The 18,084-nt window shown below is 36.0% G+C and overlaps 2 protein-coding genes, 1 long non-coding RNA gene and 1 pseudogene across 4 annotated transcripts; all 4 read left to right on the forward strand.

Annotated features, from left to right (window-relative positions):
* Window positions 1-423: 423 nt before the first annotated feature.
* Window positions 424-2,298, forward strand: LOC107606176 (uncharacterized). The gene is made up of 6 exons (XR_015891966.1): window positions 424-807; window positions 1,091-1,258; window positions 1,627-1,670; window positions 1,754-1,790; window positions 1,912-1,979; window positions 2,112-2,298. It is a non-coding gene; the product is annotated as an uncharacterized LOC107606176 (long non-coding RNA).
* Window positions 2,299-2,408: 110 nt separating this feature from the next.
* LOC107606177 (tropinone reductase-like 3 pseudogene) lies at window positions 2,409-4,750 on the forward strand (annotated as a pseudogene). The gene is made up of 3 exons (XR_001612637.3): window positions 2,409-2,591; window positions 2,664-2,780; window positions 4,555-4,750. The product of XR_001612637.3 is annotated as a tropinone reductase-like 3 pseudogene (transcript).
* A 2,124-nt stretch (window positions 4,751-6,874) lies between these two features.
* On the forward strand, window positions 6,875-8,450 carry LOC107606178 (putative clathrin assembly protein At4g40080). The gene has a single exon (XM_016308179.3). It carries the CDS (start codon window positions 7,113-7,115, stop codon window positions 8,172-8,174), a length of 1,062 nt encoding a protein of 353 aa, XP_016163665.1. The 5' UTR covers window positions 6,875-7,112; the 3' UTR covers window positions 8,175-8,450.
* Window positions 8,451-15,884: 7,434 nt separating this feature from the next.
* On the forward strand, window positions 15,885-16,919 carry LOC148554322 (uncharacterized). Its single transcript, XM_088495103.1, has one exon. The coding sequence runs from the start codon at window positions 15,885-15,887 to the stop codon at window positions 16,917-16,919; it is 1,035 nt and encodes a 344-aa protein (XP_088351229.1).
* Window positions 16,920-18,084: the final 1,165 nt, after the last annotated feature.

Here is an 18,084-nt window from a genome sequence, read left to right on the forward strand (position 1 = left end):
CGCTGCTGCTGTCCGGGCCATCTTCATCATCGCCGATTCCCTTCGTTGCCGCCGTCGTTGATGAGCCCAGTCGCCGCCGATCTGGTCTGAGGGTGAGGGAACGCGAACAGAAGGGAAGACGGGGAGCCACCGCCGCTGCTGGCTGAACCCCCCAGTGCTCCATATCGCCTCTGCCGTCTGGAACCGGCTTCGCCATAGCTGAAAGTAGGGGTGTTCAAAACCGATCCGGACCAAACTAAACCGACGAACCGAACCGAAAACCGAATTAACCGATAACCGAAAAAACCGAAAAAATTGATTTTGCTGTTTTTTGTCCGGTTCGGTTCGGTTTTCGATTTTGAATATGAAAACCCTAACCAAACCGAACCGAACCGGTTAAAAAACCCTAAACGTTACTAACCCCCACACCCCCCTCCCCCCTTCAAACGAAACTGTGCGACACCCCCACCCCCCAAACGAAACTGCGTCTACCCTAACCCCCAATTCCACAATCCCTACCCTAACCTTCAGTACTCATCGCTCCCTCTTCTCCAAATATACACACCTGCCGGCTGCCGACCTGCGCACCCAGCCACACCTGCCGACCTGCGCACCCAGCCACCCACCACCGCGAAGCCTTTGGCTCATCGCACATCAGGCCAAGACGAAGCCACCACCGACCGACTCGACACGGCAGCACAGCACCACGCCGCCGCCGTTGAGACGCCAGCACCCTAACCCATCAATTCAACCCAGCACGGCAGCACCTCCCAGTCTCCCACTCAGCCTTCCTCCCAAGTCAATATGGAGCACGAGCCACCGATTTAGGTAATGTTTACCATTTGCATTCTGTTCATTAGTGTTGATTTGTTGATTTGCTGATTTGTTGCTAAGTTTTGTTTGTGGCTCAGTGTTGAACTTCTTACACTATTAATAGAAGGTGAAAAATATAACTTTAAAGTATATATGGCCTATATATATAACACGCTGCTGTAGCGTCTATGTACTATCATATTGATTATCTTAATCCTGATTTAGAGGTTGATATGGTTTCATCGCTTGCTTTTTTATCATCTGAACTGACCTTAGTCAAATGTTGATACTGCAACAGGTGTCTCAATTACTTTCTGTGACATATGTTGTTTCTGAATCGAGAGAGAAACTTTCTCTGCCATATATTAGCAAAAGTTTGGGTGAAAATGCTTGGGCTTCGTGTTTCCACCAAGCGTCCATTGGAACTCATGATACTCACTCATCTCCTCTAACTGGAAGATGCAAGGTACAACCCCTTGTCTTTGGTCAATTATCGTGCATAATTTTTTCAGTAATACTTGTTCCTTTGTGTCAGTGTCCTTTATTTGACTTAAAACAACTCTCATTACATCTAACTAAGCTATGTATGTACATCATGAAATGGTTAAGAGTCCAACCTAGATGGCACAAGAATTTTATTCAATGGATTAGAAACCTAATCATTTAGTTAATCAATAATGAGTGACTGCTATCACTCAAACCTTGTAAGTGTATATTAATTACTACTTACTTGGATCTTAAAGGTGACATATTGTAAGTTATGATAATTATGATATGTATGCTTATCAGTCAAATTAAACATTGTTGTGTGTTTTTTTCATCGTTAAATTTCAGGGTTCAGATAATTCCAACATAGCAGGGACATACAACTTATCCAGGTAACAGTTGTACTTATTATTGCATCATAAAGCCAACCTCCAATTGATATGCAACCTGAAGTATTGCCTCTCTCTTCCCGCAGGCTTGTGCCTGATGACACTGAAGTTCTTGCAGAATGTGTAAAAGCCCATTTGTTATGATTGTTTCTTGTTTTATTAATATATATCGCATCTATATTTTTCAAAGTTTATTAATATATATCATTTGTTATGTTTGTTTCTTGTTTTATATATTTTGTAGAAGTTGCACCCACACGTGATCCCAATGAAGAAGATTCTGGTGTTGAGTCTGATTGAGTACATCTTATGGTAAGAATTGTTCTCCTTATATTATTATTATTATTATTATTATTATTATTATTATTATTATTATTATTATTATTGTTATTATTGTTATTGTTGTTGTTGTTGTTCTTATTATGTAACTTTTTTTTATTTCAGGTTGGTTTGCATTAAGAAGTTTATCTATTTTGTTGGAGAAGACACCATAACTTTGCTATCAGTTTAATGACAATTTATTTTTATTTTCAGTTGTGTTGACTGTTGAACTATTAAACTTCTTTAATTGTCATATTTGAATTCTGTTGTCGTTAAATTTCATTAGATCAAGACTTTGTTAGCTATTGTGTATTTCTGTTTGTCAATTTCAATGTTATGACTTTGCATAATAGTATGGTAGAATTTTTTTTATTTGATTGAAAAAACCGAACAAACCGAACCAAACTAAACCGATATTAATTGGTTTGGTTTGGTTCGGATGACATTGACAAAAAAACCGAACCAAACCGAACCGCAGTTTATTTAAACGATCGGATCGGATGGTTTTTCCTTCAAAAACCGAACCAAACCACACCGCGAACACCCCTAGCTGAAAGGCTGGGCTTGGAAGGTGCTTCCGTCGTCATCTCTTCTCGCAAGCAGGTCTTTTTCCCTTTCTCTTCCTCTTTGCCTCCAATTAATTATATTCATTACTCAATTTCCTTGTTTCTACAGCAAAATGTTGAAGAGGCTGCAGAGAAACTTAGGGCTAAAGGAATTGAAGTTTTGGCCCTTGTTTGCCATGTCTCCAACGATCAACAGAGAAAGGATTTGATTCAAAAAACTGCACAGGTCACCATTTTCTATTCATTTTTATCGAATGCATTATCCTTTATTAAAATTTGTTTGAATGCTGTTGAATATGCTGTTGAACATTACATAAGTGTGAAAATATAGATGTGATTGTGTCAAACGCAACTGCAAATCCTTCTTAATAGTGCCTGTTTTTGGGGTAAATAATTTGATTATGGTGTTAAGATCTGAACTTCTGATTCTAAAGTTAATTGTTTATGGCTTCAGTCCTTGAATTCATTTAATATTATCATAGTTTTAATCGGTGTAATATGTTGTTGGAAATAACATAAATACCTTTTGAATAGTTACTTGTGTTTATAGTGATTGCATTGTGTGTGCATTTGTTGTTGAATAATTTCTCACATTAAGTTGTTATTGCTGCTCTATACTTGCTGTTGGTTGCTGCTGATTTTTTCCCCTCATTGCTTGCTTGTTAAATGATTCTTAAATTCAATGAAAAAGAAAATGCTGCTGAGTTATTGTTGTTTGTGTTGGAATAGATGATGGTTGCTGAACTGAGATTGGTTTTATTGATAAATCTCTTGCTGAAATCGTTTAGTTTGGCTTGATTGATTTTTTGTTGAATTAATGGATAAACTGCTGTGCCCCTGCTGCTTGCAAGTGCAATGGTTATTAACTTCAATGAATAGAATGCTGCCTGAATCCATTATCTTTGTTCATTTTACTGTTTTGGGTGCTGTATGATGGGCCATTGATTGCTGTTCTGTTGAGTGCTGTTCTGTTTCTTTGCTGGTTGGATTGGTTTTAATTGTTTCCTCATGTTTTCTTGCTGGAATTTGCTTATTTACTTGTTTCTTATGAATTCATTATGATTTTTTGTGTTTTTAACTGTCAAAGAATTCATATGAAATTTGAATTGATTGATTGAAATTGTGAAATAGGCAAATTTATTGCTGAAATGTTGCCAAAATTTATCTTAATCTATTTTCAATATTCATCTTTGATTCAATTAATTAATTGAGTTGGTATTTAATTGCTTTTGGTTTTCAACTATTGCTAAACTCAATTGATTGATTATCCGGCTAAGTGCTTCACTGTTTTGGTTGTTGGAAGGTGGAAGCTTCGGGTTTTGTTATTCACTATTTGGTTGATCAATTAAACTGCATTGTGTTGTTTGAGCAAACAAGTTCTATTTGACAAATTTCTGTGTCAAAATAGACCCTTGTTTGCTACATGATTTCTGATTGCCCTGAAGATATTTCTTTGCAAGTTGTGGTCATGCCTTTAACATTCTTTGCCCTTTTTTTTTCATACTAAATTACTCCTATACATTGAATAGTTCAAGTGAATTTCAAATTGACCACGAACTTGAAATTCTTTTAAAAAAGAGCCTCTTTTGCATGCTCTCACAAGGTTGAAGATTTCTTTCTACCAATGTGGCTAATTTGATTTATTTTATTCATGCATAACTTACCTTAAGTCACATAGGGCATGAATTTTTCAAGTCTTGTCTCAACCTTATGATTTTTATGCTTCATTGGAATTTAGTGTTTGAATGTTCTTTGGCTTACATGTTTCTTTATGTTTCTAACTTAGTCAACACTAAATTGTTTTAATTTATGCCACTTACTTGTGATTGATATTTACTTGATTATGTGCTCTACACATACATGTGTATCACTTGTTTTGGCTTTTGAATTGTTGAGAAGTAAATACAAACTTGCTTGTTTTGAAAATTTAGAAACTTTTTGAACTTAAGGAACTTTTGACTATACACCTAACTTTTTGTTTCGGTTTTTCTTATTTACAGGAGTGCTAAAATGGTGACCACATGCTACCTTGAGGGCTCAAGAATATTTTGATTCATAGAGACACTAATCTATGTTAGAACTTTTAACTTTTGGTTGAACTTGTGCAAGACATATAACTTGTAAAACTAATCAATGTACTCACTAATGTTATTTTGTTTTAAAACAATATTAGATAAATAAGGCATGTTTGAATTATGTATGTTTTTACATATTATATAAATGTAGACTTGCTTAGTAAAATAGTTAATATATTAGTTAATTAAAAAAATAATTTAGTAAATTATGCATGTAATTTGTATTAAAAAAATTGTTACAAAATAATTATTTTACTTTTGTAACTAAAGAAAAAAATATTACAAAATCAAGTTACATTTTGTAACAAAATTTTATGATAGGAAAAAATAGATTATCACCAAAAATAGCTTGAATATCAAAATTTGTTACCATTTTTGTAACTATTTCTGATTTTTTGTATCAGAAAAATTTATTACAAAATATCATTTTGAATTGTAACAGTTCTATTTTTTATTACAAAAACTTTTTGTAACGAAACATACTGCAACAGCCCCTTTTTTTATTACAAAATTCTTTTATTTTAAAATTTTAATTTTTTGTAATAATTTTTTTTTTACAAATATTACTTTTTCTTGTAGTATATGTCCTAATGTCCTCGTTAGACCTCATCAATAAATTTCTTCTGATTCGTAAAACTCATACACCCTAACAAAAAAAATCATACTTTAATCTATAAAAAACATAAACTAAATGTTAAAATCAATTGTCCAAGTCTTCTAGCAATACAGTCAACACGGTCTAATTATAAAAGATGTCTTTGTAGTCTAATAAGTTTTACATAATCAAGCTACACTGAAATACATTAAATTAAAATAAAATAATATAAATATAATAAAATAATTTAAAATAAACTAAACTAAATTTATTAATCATAACGACAATTAAAATAAACTAATTTAACAAATTAACATAACATAAATTTTAACACAAAATAGGATAAAGCTATTATAACATATTAAATATAAACTAAAAATATTAAATAAAATAATTATAACATATTAACTCTACCTAATTAATTTGAGAAAATATTAAGCTAAATATTCTTTAAATACACCGACATCTAATATTATCCAATATAATATGACTTAAGTTAAATATAAGTATATAACATTATCTATTCTATTAATATCTATTTTTAAATAATTATTTCTATAATATCTAATAACTATTTTTACATAATATCCATTTTAAATAATTAATATAATAAATTTATTCAAAAAACATAACAATAAATTAACTTAAAAAGAAAAAAAAAAGAGAAATTATTTAGTGTCTAATAAGAAGCGAAGAAGGATAACTAGAGTAGAGATGAAAAATTGAGAATTTTGTAAGGAGACGAGACGAAAAAACATGGGATAAATAAAGTGAATGATAAATCTGAGAAGACCACCTTATATAGTTGGACGAATATGGTAAAGTTTGCCGATAAATTAAACGAATTTTGAAAAAATTGATGAAGTTCGTCGAGGACTTGAGCAAACTTCATGAAAACTCCCAAACAAAACGGATTCTAGAGTTTAATATGGTTTTGAAATTAAATATTTTTTATTTTACAATAAAAAAATTTTGTATCAATGCCAGAATCTTTTAACTATCGAATTAGTAGTTAATTCACAAAAAAAAAAAGTTAAATTCATCCTTAAAAGATTACTCATTTTTTAAATTGATCTTCCAAAATTTTTTTAATTAAATTCATGTTTTAAAAGAATTAATCAGATTAATTATTTTGCACATGTAGCATGTTAAATGACATTATACTAACCACAACACAAATATGACAGTTCTAATTAGCTGTTAATATAATAATTTTATAAAACTATATCAAATTAATCCAAAACTGAAAAAATTTTAAGACATTATTCTTTAATTTAAAATTAATTTAATTTAATTTTATAAATTTATTATATTAGCAGCTAATTAAAAATATCAGGCGTATATTGTGATATTATTTAACGTATCATATCAATAAATTCTGATATTATCAGCAATAATTAATTTAAAATTTTAAAGAAAGAAATTTAATTAAAAAAATATTTTAAAAATTAATTTAGAGAACATATAATATTTTAGGAACGAATCCGACAAAAAAAAAAAAAGGAACCAAACAAATTTTGAAACGGGAGATCATTAAAATTAAATTAAAAATCTGAAACATTACACTATTACCATATGTGCCACGATCATTGGATTTCTGCCGTCCAAAACTACTATATATAATCCACAATCCATTATCCATCAATTTCAGGTATAATAAAATGTAGGTTCCTTGGCCGCGTTAACAACACACACGGAATACCCCTGGAAGCAGAGACTAGGAAAGTGTAGCCACATCAAACACAATTATATACCTTTAATCCAATTTAATTTCTTGTGATTATTATAATAATTATCCTTTAATTCCGCACCTTGAGCAAAACCCTTTATATTGTCGTAGCTGTCTCTACATTATTATTTCCCATTTTCCCTCCTCATTCTTCCCGCGATGGCCCAACAGAAAAATAAGCTAAGGAATTTGGCTTACAATATCAAAGACAAAGCCTCCGTTATAGTCGCCACCCTCTCCATCAAGCGCCACGTGTCCTCCGTCCGAGTCCGCGTCCTCCGCGCCACTACCCACGCTCTCAGCGGCCCTCCCTCCGAGGATCGAATCGCCGCCGTTCTTGCCGTCGCATCATCCAACAACACCTCCCACCTCCTCCCCCGTGTCTGCATCGACGCCCTGATGGACCGCCTCCACCGCACCGGCAGTGCCACCGTGGCACTCAAGTGTCTCTTCACCCTCCACAACGTCGTCGTCAAGGGACCGTTCACCCTCAAAGATCAGCTCGCCTATTACCCTTCCTACGGCGGCCACAACTTCCTTAACCTCTCAACCTTCCGCGATGACTCGGACTTGGAATCGCTCCAACTCAGTGACTGGGTTCGTTGGTACGCCGGAGTCATAGAACAAAGCCTAACCGTTTCAAGAATCCTAGGCTATTATCTCCGATACTCATCATCTTCTTCTTCTAACACCATCCAAGAAACAAACTCTTTGACTCTTGGAACTTCAAACGCGGATTTACTGTACAAGATAGAAGCTCTGGTTGCGTTCTTGGAACAGCTAGGTAAGGTTCCAGAGTCATTGCAGCTTCAGAAGAAGGAGCTGGTTTACGAAGTGGTGAAGCTTGTAGGGGAAGATTACAGAAGCGTTCAGAGAGAGATAGTGATGAGGTTGGAGGAGATGGAGGGTAGAATGGAGAATTTGGATGTTGGTGAAGTGAGTGAGTTGGTTGGGTATGTGAAGAGGATGGAGGAGTGTAAGGAGAAGCTTGTGATGCTGTTCGTTAATAAAGGGAGGAACGGTGGCTTCTGGGATTTGGTTAGAGAAACGAAGGAGAAAGGGTTGAAGATCAAAGGGGAAATTGAAGGCAAGTGGCTCACGGTGGTGGTGGCTTCCAACACCGCCGCCGATTCCATCCGGTTTAACACTAACCCGTTTCTTGAACCCGGTCAAACCAGTCCGGTCCCACTCACCAGTTTTGCTTTAGCAACGGTAAGATGACAACCAACGGTCTTTTTTCTTTCACTCCAAAGGTGGCTTTTTCCTTTTCTTTTTCTTTTTTTTAAAAAAATATTTTTTGGTTTTTTTCTTTAATTTCTTTTGTTATAGTGGTGTGGGTGTGGGGATGGCTGTCTACTGTTGGTGCATAATTAAAGTGATCGCATGTAGACAGATAATTCGTGTATATTGTACAGATAAATCATAATGTGCAGTTCAAGATAGAGATTTATGTAGCAAAATCACAAATATAAATAAGAGTTTTCTAAGAGAATTTTTGAGTTGAGTTTCTTTCATGTTTACTTTATTAAAGCATGGGAGACGGCTATTTAGGTGGTAATTATTATTCAAATAAAAAGTCTCCAGCTGAAATACGAGTTGTATCTGACTTGAATTTTCTATTCGGTGAATATTGTAAAGTGTTAATCCAATTATTCAAAGTTTGAAACTATATCAGGGAAATAACAAAAATCACTTAACGAAAAACAAGGAAAAATTCAGATGCTTTCTTACAAAATTAATGGTTAAAAATTATTAAATAATAATTTAATTAAACATATCAAATTATTTAATTTTTAATTTTTATATATATAGTGTATTTGAATTTTAAAAAAAAATTCAAAATTTAAAGTTATGCATCTAAAAGTTTATTAACTAATTTTTATTCCTTTTATAAACTAATCCTTACTGAATTTTTTTTGTCAGAAAAAAGAGCATAATTTAGTTTTCAAATATTTCTCCCGATTAAAAGTTCAAATATTATATATTAAATATCTAATGAAGATTTTCTTTTTTTTGGTCCTAGTCTAGATTTTTTTAATTTAATTTTCAAATATTTTTCAGGATTAAAAGTTTAGATATTGTAAATGTATCATCACTTATTTACTTAGTAATGTAAGAAAAAAGATAACTGTTAGTAATGATGAGCGTCGTTTAGGTTTTTTCATGTGAGAAGTACATACTCTTTCAACTTGCTTTACTAGAATTTTTTCTAAAACAAAATTTTTGTGCCATCTAGGTCAATGTTTGATTTTATCAATTCCTTCCTTTATTCCTTCTCTTTAATTCGCTATGAGAGTTCTTTTATGGAATTGTCGCGATTTGGAAAGACCCCTAACAGTTCATAACCTTAAAGAGATGTGTCAATTCCACTTCCTCGAGATTGTGTTTCTATGTGAAACAAAAAACTAATCTCGTCTGGTAGAAAGTAAGTTGAGATTGTGTTCCTATTAGTCCGACGAGTACAGCTGGTGGATTAACTTTAACATGGAAGGATGGCACAACGGTTGAGATTCTTGCGAGTTCTTCATAACTGCCAAGGTAACTGATCATGCTACGAACTGTTCTTGAGGCTGATTGGGGTACATTTAAATAGCTTGGATGGGATTCGATCTATCCAATACACAGAACTTTCCTCTTTTGTACAAGGTTCCGTTGGAAAAGTTATAACTATGGGTGATTTTAATGTTATAATGAGCCTCGATGAGAAGGAATGATAGGGTTAAAATCAGCTTCATCTATTTCTGAATTTGTAAATTTTATTGATGGTGGTGGACTGAAGGACTTGGACATGATTGGGAGAAGATTCACCCGGACTAATAGGCGACGAGGGCAGGACCAAATCAGGGAGCGGCTTGACCGTGCACTTGCAAACAGTGAGTGGATGGATTGTTTTCCATCGGCCTCGCTGCCTCGACTCGCAAAAACGGTTCAGATCATGCGCCTATCCTCCTTGATATAAATCCGGTCATAGAAAAATCTAATTCGAAGTTTAAGTTTCAGGAGAGATGGTGTGGTTTTTAAGAAATTCGAGTAATTATCATTGAAGCTTGGAAGGAATGGGTGGATGGCTCAGCAATGTTTGTTTTGCCTCAAAAATTGAAGTATTGTAGGTACCGTATTGTTCAATGGCAGCAGCAGAACAAATCTAATTCGAAGAAGGACATTGGTGAACTCACATCTCAGCTTGGAATTCTCAAAGAGGAGGGTATTACAGGGGGAGAACAAGTTGAAGCCTTGGAAAATAAACTTGAGGATGCTTACTTTAGGGAGGAAAGCTATTGGAGGGAGAAATCTCGTGTAAAGTGGCTAAAAGAAGGGGACATAAATACAAGTTTCTTTCACCAATCATTCCAATTCAGAATCCGGAGAAATAAAATTTGGAAATTGGAAAAGAATGATGGTACGTATGCTACCACCCGTGAGGAAATTGCACAAGTAGCTGAAACATACTTCAAGGATATCTTCACATCGATTAACCAAGCTAATCCGGCACATGCATTCGAAGATTTTGAAACCAAAGTTTCAAGAACCATGAACAGAAAATTAAGTAGATCGGTCAGTTTTGATGAAGTAAAATGTGCGGTCTTTAGTGTTCACTCCCAGAGCCCCCTGGTGATGATGGATTTACGACTAAATTCTTTCAATTATATTGGAGTTTAGTCAGGGAGGATGTTTTTAAGGCTATCTGCAGTTTCTTTGTCAGTGGTAGACTACTAAAGAGCTTCAACCATACACAAATTTGTCTCATTCCTAAGATTCCTGATGCAAAAGATATGACACAAGTTAGACCCATCAGCCTTTCCTCAGTTGTGTATAAGATTATTTCTAAAGTACTAGTCTATCAACTACAGAAATTTATGATTTTGCTGATCAGCCCTAATCAAAGTGGCGTCATTAAGGGTAGATTGGTTTCAAACAATGTCCTAGTCGCTCATGAATGTATGCACTATCTAAAGACAAAGAAGACGGGTTTATCGAATGAAATGGCTGTTAAATTGGATATGAGCAAAGCCTATGATCGTGTTGAGTGGCATTTTCTTTGGTTCATTTTGGAGAAGTTGGGATTTGAATCTAGGTGAATTGGTTGGATACAGGAGGTGGTGACTTCAGTTTCTTACTCTGTCGTTGTTGAAGGTCAACCTTTTGATTTTTTTAAACCAAATAGAGGTATCCGTCAAGAAGACCCTCTATCTTCATACCTTTTTCTTTTCTATGCAGAAGGATTATCCTTTTTGCTAAACAAGACAGAGCAAAACGGTCTTTTGAAGGTATTCAGATCAACCGAAGATGTCCTACTGTTAATCATTTATTGTTTGTGGATGACTCAATCCTTTTTTGCAAAGCGTCAAAAAACAGTTGTGAAAATATTCTCAATCTTCTTCAGTCATACGAGGGGTTCAGTGGCCAAAAAATTAATTTGCATAAATCAACTCTATTCTTTAGTAATAATACTCCTCTCGCTACTCGATTACTACTGGCTCAGAAATTGAAAATTGATCATATTGGTGCACAGGATAAATATTTGGGTCTTCCATCTACAGTCCAAAAATAAAAAAAGGCCACCTTCGGAGAAATCAAGCACAAGGTGAGGAAGCGAGTTCAAGGGTGGAAAAGAAAACTTCTCCTCTGCAGGCAGGCATATTCTAATCAAAGCTATTGGGGAGACTATCCCAATTTATTCATTATCATGTTTCGGTCTTCCTAACACTTTAATTAGGGAGATTCACAACATACTCTCCAAATTTTGGTGGGGTAAAAAAGGTACAGAGCAAAAAATGGCATGGGTTAGTTGGGATACTATGACAAGACCAAAATTAGAAGGTGGACTAGGTTTTAAGGACCTAGGGACTCAGAATTTGGCGTTATTAGCAAAACAATGTTGAAAAGTTGTCTCTCAGCCACAATCACTTCTATCTAGACTCCTCAAAGGTAAATATTTTCGATACAGTTCTATAATGAATGCAAAGATCGGAACAGTACCTTCGTGGGGTGGCGTAGCATATTAGAAAGGCGTAAAGTTGTTGAAAAGAGACTGGTTTGGCGAGTTAGTGCTGGATCCAGTATCCGAATCTTCAGTGATCCTTGGCTTGCTCCTCCACATCCTTATGTTGTTTCTTCATCTGAAACTTCCAATTTATAAAATCAACCACTATTGATGGTAAAAACTTAATACTTTCTAATGGTTAGTGGAATCAAACTCTAATTAGAAGTATTTTTTCTGAGGACACTAGTCAGCGTGTGCTAGCAACAACAATTAGGGGTGGAGAAGATAAAATTTATTGGGCCCTTAATAAAAGTGGTTTGTATGAAGTGAGTACTGGGTACCGTGTGGCTTATGGGTTCTCGCATCCTCCCATTGAATTTTGCCCAAAAAATATGTGACAACGGAATTTGTGGTGAGAACTATAGAAGTTGAAAATCCTAAAGAAGATTAAGATTTTTTTCTGGAGGGGCTTTCATGAAAAGCTTCCAGTGCTGCAAAAGCTTCATTATCGCATCCCATCGATTCAACCTATCTGCTGAAAATGCCTACAATTTTCAGAAACAATCAATCATTGCATCTTCCATTGTGTAAAATCGAAGAAAATTTGGTAAAAAATGGGCATACCAGCTATTAGAAGGAGCACCGAAGACTTTGATTTCTATGTTGAGTGAAACTTGAGAATGGGAGTCTTGCATACCCAACTCAATAGCTCCTCTCAGAGAATAATGATGGTGATTTTGAGCTGATCCTTATGAAAGGCTAGGAACAGGTTCATCTTTGAAAATGTATCAACTAGTGTGAAAGAGATAATGGCGTCGGCTTTGAAGCTGCAGAAAGAGTTTCAACAAATTAACACTTCCTAATTGATAAGTACTTTAATTTTTTATCTCTCTTATTAGATTATTATATGATGTTAGCTCTATAGTAGAGCGTTGGAAGTCCCCCATTTCTCTTATTTATCCCATATATGAACACCTATATGTTTCTTTCATTTTATGAATGGAATTATCTGATTTTGAGAAAAAAAAAGTTCAGATATTGTATATTAAATATTTAATGAAGATTTTCTATTTTTTGTCTTAGTCTAAATCTTCTTAATCTATTTCCCAGGATTTTTTTCCCTATTTACTACTCCCTAATTAATTTCATCAAACGATTTAGAGTTAATGCTTAAAGCAGTCGAACTTTGATGTTGTCTTTGAACTTAAAATTGTTTTAAATTTGTCCCTCAACTTAACAATTATTGTTCCTGAGATACTTTTCGGTGACAATGGAGGCCACGCTGAAAGTCACGCTATACTGATAAAACGTCGCCGTTTTATTTTTGGCGCCCAAATAGAACATAAACGATGTCCTTTAGGGAATTTTTAGGGTTTTAACTCCAATATGTTAAAACCCCTCAAAATACTCTAAACGGTGTCGTTTATGTTTTATTTGGACGCCAAAACTGAAACAATGACGTTTTACCAGTCCAGCGTGGCTTTCAACGTCGCCTCTATTCAATCACATCATCATTTCGTCATCAAAAAGTTTTTCAAGGACAACCGTTGTTTAGTTGAGGGACAAATTTGGAACAATTTTAAATTTATAGACGACATTAAGGTTTGACTGCAAGTTTAGAGACCAATTTGAGTATTAAATTATTAACTCAATGGTTTAACATACTCTACAAGTAACATTTTATTTTATTTTATTTGGGTATTAAAGCGAGGTCAAGTCCGAAAGAAAAAATTTAAATACAAACTAGTCGGAGCAAAATAATTCCTTGTTTATTATCAGCTAAGATGTTAATTATGTCTTTGGATATGTACAAAAAATAATTCCTTCTCTATAAATATGTACAAAAAATAACTCCTAATTCCTAACCTTCCAATTATGAATGTCTCTTATTAAAGTATTTGAATGATTGCTCAAATCTCTAAAATTATTCATAAGAGATAATAGCATTAGAATCACATTGTATTAACAATGTCACGCATAGAGAAAACGAGATGAGTGACTTTGCGAGCTCTGCGAGGGTTTCAACACAAGTTCATGACCTAAAACAACGTAGTACAAAAAAAGTCAAAGATCGGGAGGAGATTGATCTGAACAAAAAAGAAGATAATATACAGATGGTTGCGAATGATTCATCTGGATCTACTATTTCGCAAAAAATATCGTATAAAGAAACATTACTTTCCTCTCCTGAGAATGCATGGGAGGGGAATATCGTGGATGTGGCAGAGGAGGATCCTAACCCGGAGGATCGATGGTACATAGATATGGAGGCACAGGAAACGAAAAATAAAGCTTTTGATCCTTGTCCGAGCATTCCGGTATCAAAAGACGAGTTCGATGAATGGTGCAAGCCATGGCATGCTGCTTTAGTTGTCAAAGTTTTGGGCAAAAGAGTCGGCCTGGGATTCATGGAACAACGTCTAACTAGGGATTGGGTTAAGAAAGGTAAGATAAATATTATCGATATGGATCGTGACTATTTTTTGGTTCATTTTTCAGATGAGGAGGACTGCTCACACGCTCTCTTGGATGGACCATGAATGATCGCAGGGCATATGCTCTCTTGGACGGACCATGGATGATCGCAGGGCATTATCTCATTGTTCAGAGGTGGAGACCATTCTTTCTGACATCGGAGAGTACGATTAAGAAGATTGCGGCATGGGTCCGTATTCCGAATCTTCCTATAGAGCTGTATAATCATCGGTTTCTATGGCGAGTTGGATCAGCTATTGGAACCATGCTAAAGATTGATCGAGCTACCTCCATTCACTCGAGAGGGAGGTTTGCCAGAATTTGTGTTGAGATTGACTTGACAAGAAAATTAGTTCCGAGAATCTCAGTTTTGGGAAGCACTCTTAATATTGAGTACGAAGGACTTCATCTCATCTGCTTTCAGTGTGGAAAATACGGTCATCGTAGTGATCAGTGTAGTGAAGTCGTTGTACGTGTGGAAGGCTCACCGAAGGATGGGAATGTCGAAACGCCGGTCGAGGAGAAGGAGGGTCAGCCGGAGGGCTCAATCACGGGGGATCTTGCTATCCAGAGAAAGTGCGCGAATCAAGGGGTTGATTGCGTTGATCAGGCTCCTCCTGATTTTGGTCCCTGGATGATGGTCAAACGATCACTAAGGAAAAAATAGGAAAGATATGATCCTGGTAATAAAGGCACAGTTAATACTAATGGCCCCCATAATAATGAAAAGGAAAATAAGAGGGATATAAATCAAAGTCCTAAGGATGGGTCTCGCTTCAATGTCCTGATTGATGGGGGTGCGGTTACTGCGCATGATATTTCTCAACATGATGAACTTCCTCCAAAGGCTCCCATGCAATCTGGGCCTCCAACAAGTCAAGCCCAAACTATTGTTACTAAACCAATTATGGCCAAAGAAAGATTTCTCAAAAAAGGAGCAAGCAAAAACCCCCAAGCCATTAATAAAGGCTCAACCACAAGAATAGGCCCAATCCTTCCAAAAAAGGGCTTTAAACTTAAACAAAAAATTATTGAAAAGGCTCCTTTGGCCTTTGATTCTTTTACAGTGGTAGTGCCACAAAGCAAACCTTCCACTTCAAAGGACCCGTACAAGGAGGACATGGAGCAAGCCATTATGGAAAACATGAGGGATATGGTGAAGCAACAGTGGGAAGATTTCAATGCTACGAGAAATGGAAATACTAGTCACGGGAGCAATGAAGATACAAGCTCTTTGGGGATTCATCGCTGTGCTCATCGTCCGGACCCAGAAGACAGAGGAAAATCAGTGATTGTGGGATCGGCACCGGAAAAACCACCTGATGCAACTCCATCGTATGTGACTGGAACAACTGGCACTCAGAAGAACTCCGTGAATCGGGTTAGCAAAACGGATGGGGCTGATGCCTCAGACCGTGTTTAATTTCTGACTCCTTGGTTCTTGGTAACCTTCTCTTTTTTGTTAGTTTCTCATGAATATTCTTACCTGGAACTGTCGGGGTGCGGGCGGAAAGACGTTTCCTAACCTTATTAGAGACCTTAAGAGAGATTATGATTTGAATTTTGTCATTCTATTGGAAACCCATATTAGTGGGGATCGGGGAAGGACCGTCAGGAATAGAATAGGGTTTGATGGCATGTTTGTTGAAGATGCAAGGGGCCAATCTGGGGGTATTTGGTGCTTGTGGAATTCGGATATTTGGGAAGTAGAAATCCTTTGGCACAAATTCCAATTTGTTCACATGAGAATCCAAGGCAGGAACTCATCTCCATGGATGTTGACGGCTATTTATGGCAGTCCTCAGAGATCTTTGAGAAAACAGCTCTGGAAGGATCTTGAATTTCTTAGTGAATCTATGAATCTCCCCTGGTGCGTTATTAGAGATTTTAATGCGTATCTGCATGACTTTGAGAGGAAGGGGGGCTCTATTTCACAAAATAACAGTGCTTGTAGAGACTTTCAAAATTGTGTTTCTAACTGCGGTCTTCTGGATTTAGGATACTCGGGCTGGCCCTTCACTTGGAAGCGTGGGAGTTTGTTTGAAGGCCTTGACAGAGGTCTCAGCAATATGGAGTGGCAGATGTGCTTTCCTGATGCTAGAATCAAACATCTCCCTATGTTAAAATCTGACCATTCTCCTCTTCTTCTGCAATTTTCTCATCCTGCCCCTCCCAACAGAAGAAGGAGGCCGTTTCATTTTCTTGCTGGCTGGTTATCTCATCCTGATTTTAAGAATTTAGTTCAAAGAAGCTGGAAGTTTGAGGATTCTTGGAATAACTGTATGAATGATTTTCAAAACTCTCTCAGAATCTGGAATTCCAATGTGTTTGGTGACATTAATAAAAAGAAATCCAGAATTTTGAGAAGGTTACAGGGCATTACAAACAATATTAGTAATGGATACAACCGGTTCTTAGAAGATCTGCAGGGAAGACTTTGGGCAGAGTATGAAGAGACGTTAGCACAGGAAGAGCTACTCTGGTTTCAGAAATCTCGGTGTAATTAGATACAATTTGGTGACCGCAACACTAAATACTTCCATGGCACTACTATGGCTAGAAGAAGAAGAAATAGAATTGAGGCGTTACAAGATGATAATGGGAATTGGATTACAGAGAGTGTTGAACTTGAGATGATGGTAACTTCATTCTATGCTAAGTTATACTTGGATGATACTCCTGACTCTCCTTTTGTCCTAAACCAAAGATTTCCTGGCCTGAGCAATGATGATTTAAATCTGATTGGTGGTCACGTTTCTGAGTGGAAAATAAAGGATGCTATTTTTACTATGGGCAGCTTCAAAGCACCAAGTAAGGATGGGATTCATGCTATTTTTTACCAACATAATTGGGATAAGATTGGTGCTGATTTGTGTAGGCTCGTGCAGAATATCTTTAGTAATCCCCACAAGGTGAAAGAGATAAATGAAACTCTCACTGTTTTGATTCCTAAACTGGAGCCCTCTACTACTTTAAAACAAATGCGGCCGATTAGTTTGTGCAATGTTTCGTATAAAGTTATCACAAAGATTCTTGCCAAGCGGTTGAGATATATTATGGAGAAGCTTGTCCAACCGACACAATGCAGTTTTGTCCCTGGCAGGCATAGCTCTGATAATATCATCATCACTCAGGAGGTCATCCACTCCATGCGAACCAAAAAGGGTGATAAAGGCTGGATGGCCATTAAGATTGATTTGGAAAAAGCTTATGACAGATTGAAATGGAGCTTTATTAATAATACTCTTGATGATATTGGGATCCCATCTCACATCTCTAATCTCATATATACGTGTATCTCTTCAGCCAGAATGAGAATGCTTTGGAATGGAGAAGCTTTAGATGAATTTACTCCTACTAGAGGAATTCGTCAAGGTGATCCTATTTCACCTTATATTTTTGTCCTGTGCATGGAACGTCTCTCTCAGCTCATATCAGAAGCGGTCAACCTGGGTTACTGGAAACCCATCAAACTTAATAGGGGTGGTCTTGAGCTCTCTCATCTCTGTTTTGCCGATGACTTGATTCTCTTTGCTGAAGCTAGTTTAGAGCAGGCCCAGATAATTGATAGAGTTCTTGGTGCCTTTTGTGATAGTTCCGGTTAGAAAGTTAATATTGAAAAGACTAGGATCTTCTTCTCCAATAACGTGGGGCATCATATAAGAAATGAGA

Source organism: Arachis ipaensis, chromosome B7, assembly GCF_059453495.1.
Source record: "Arachis ipaensis isolate K30076 ecotype BB chromosome B7, ASM5945349v1, whole genome shotgun sequence".
Lineage (NCBI taxonomy): Eukaryota > Viridiplantae > Streptophyta > Magnoliopsida > Fabales > Fabaceae > Arachis > Arachis ipaensis.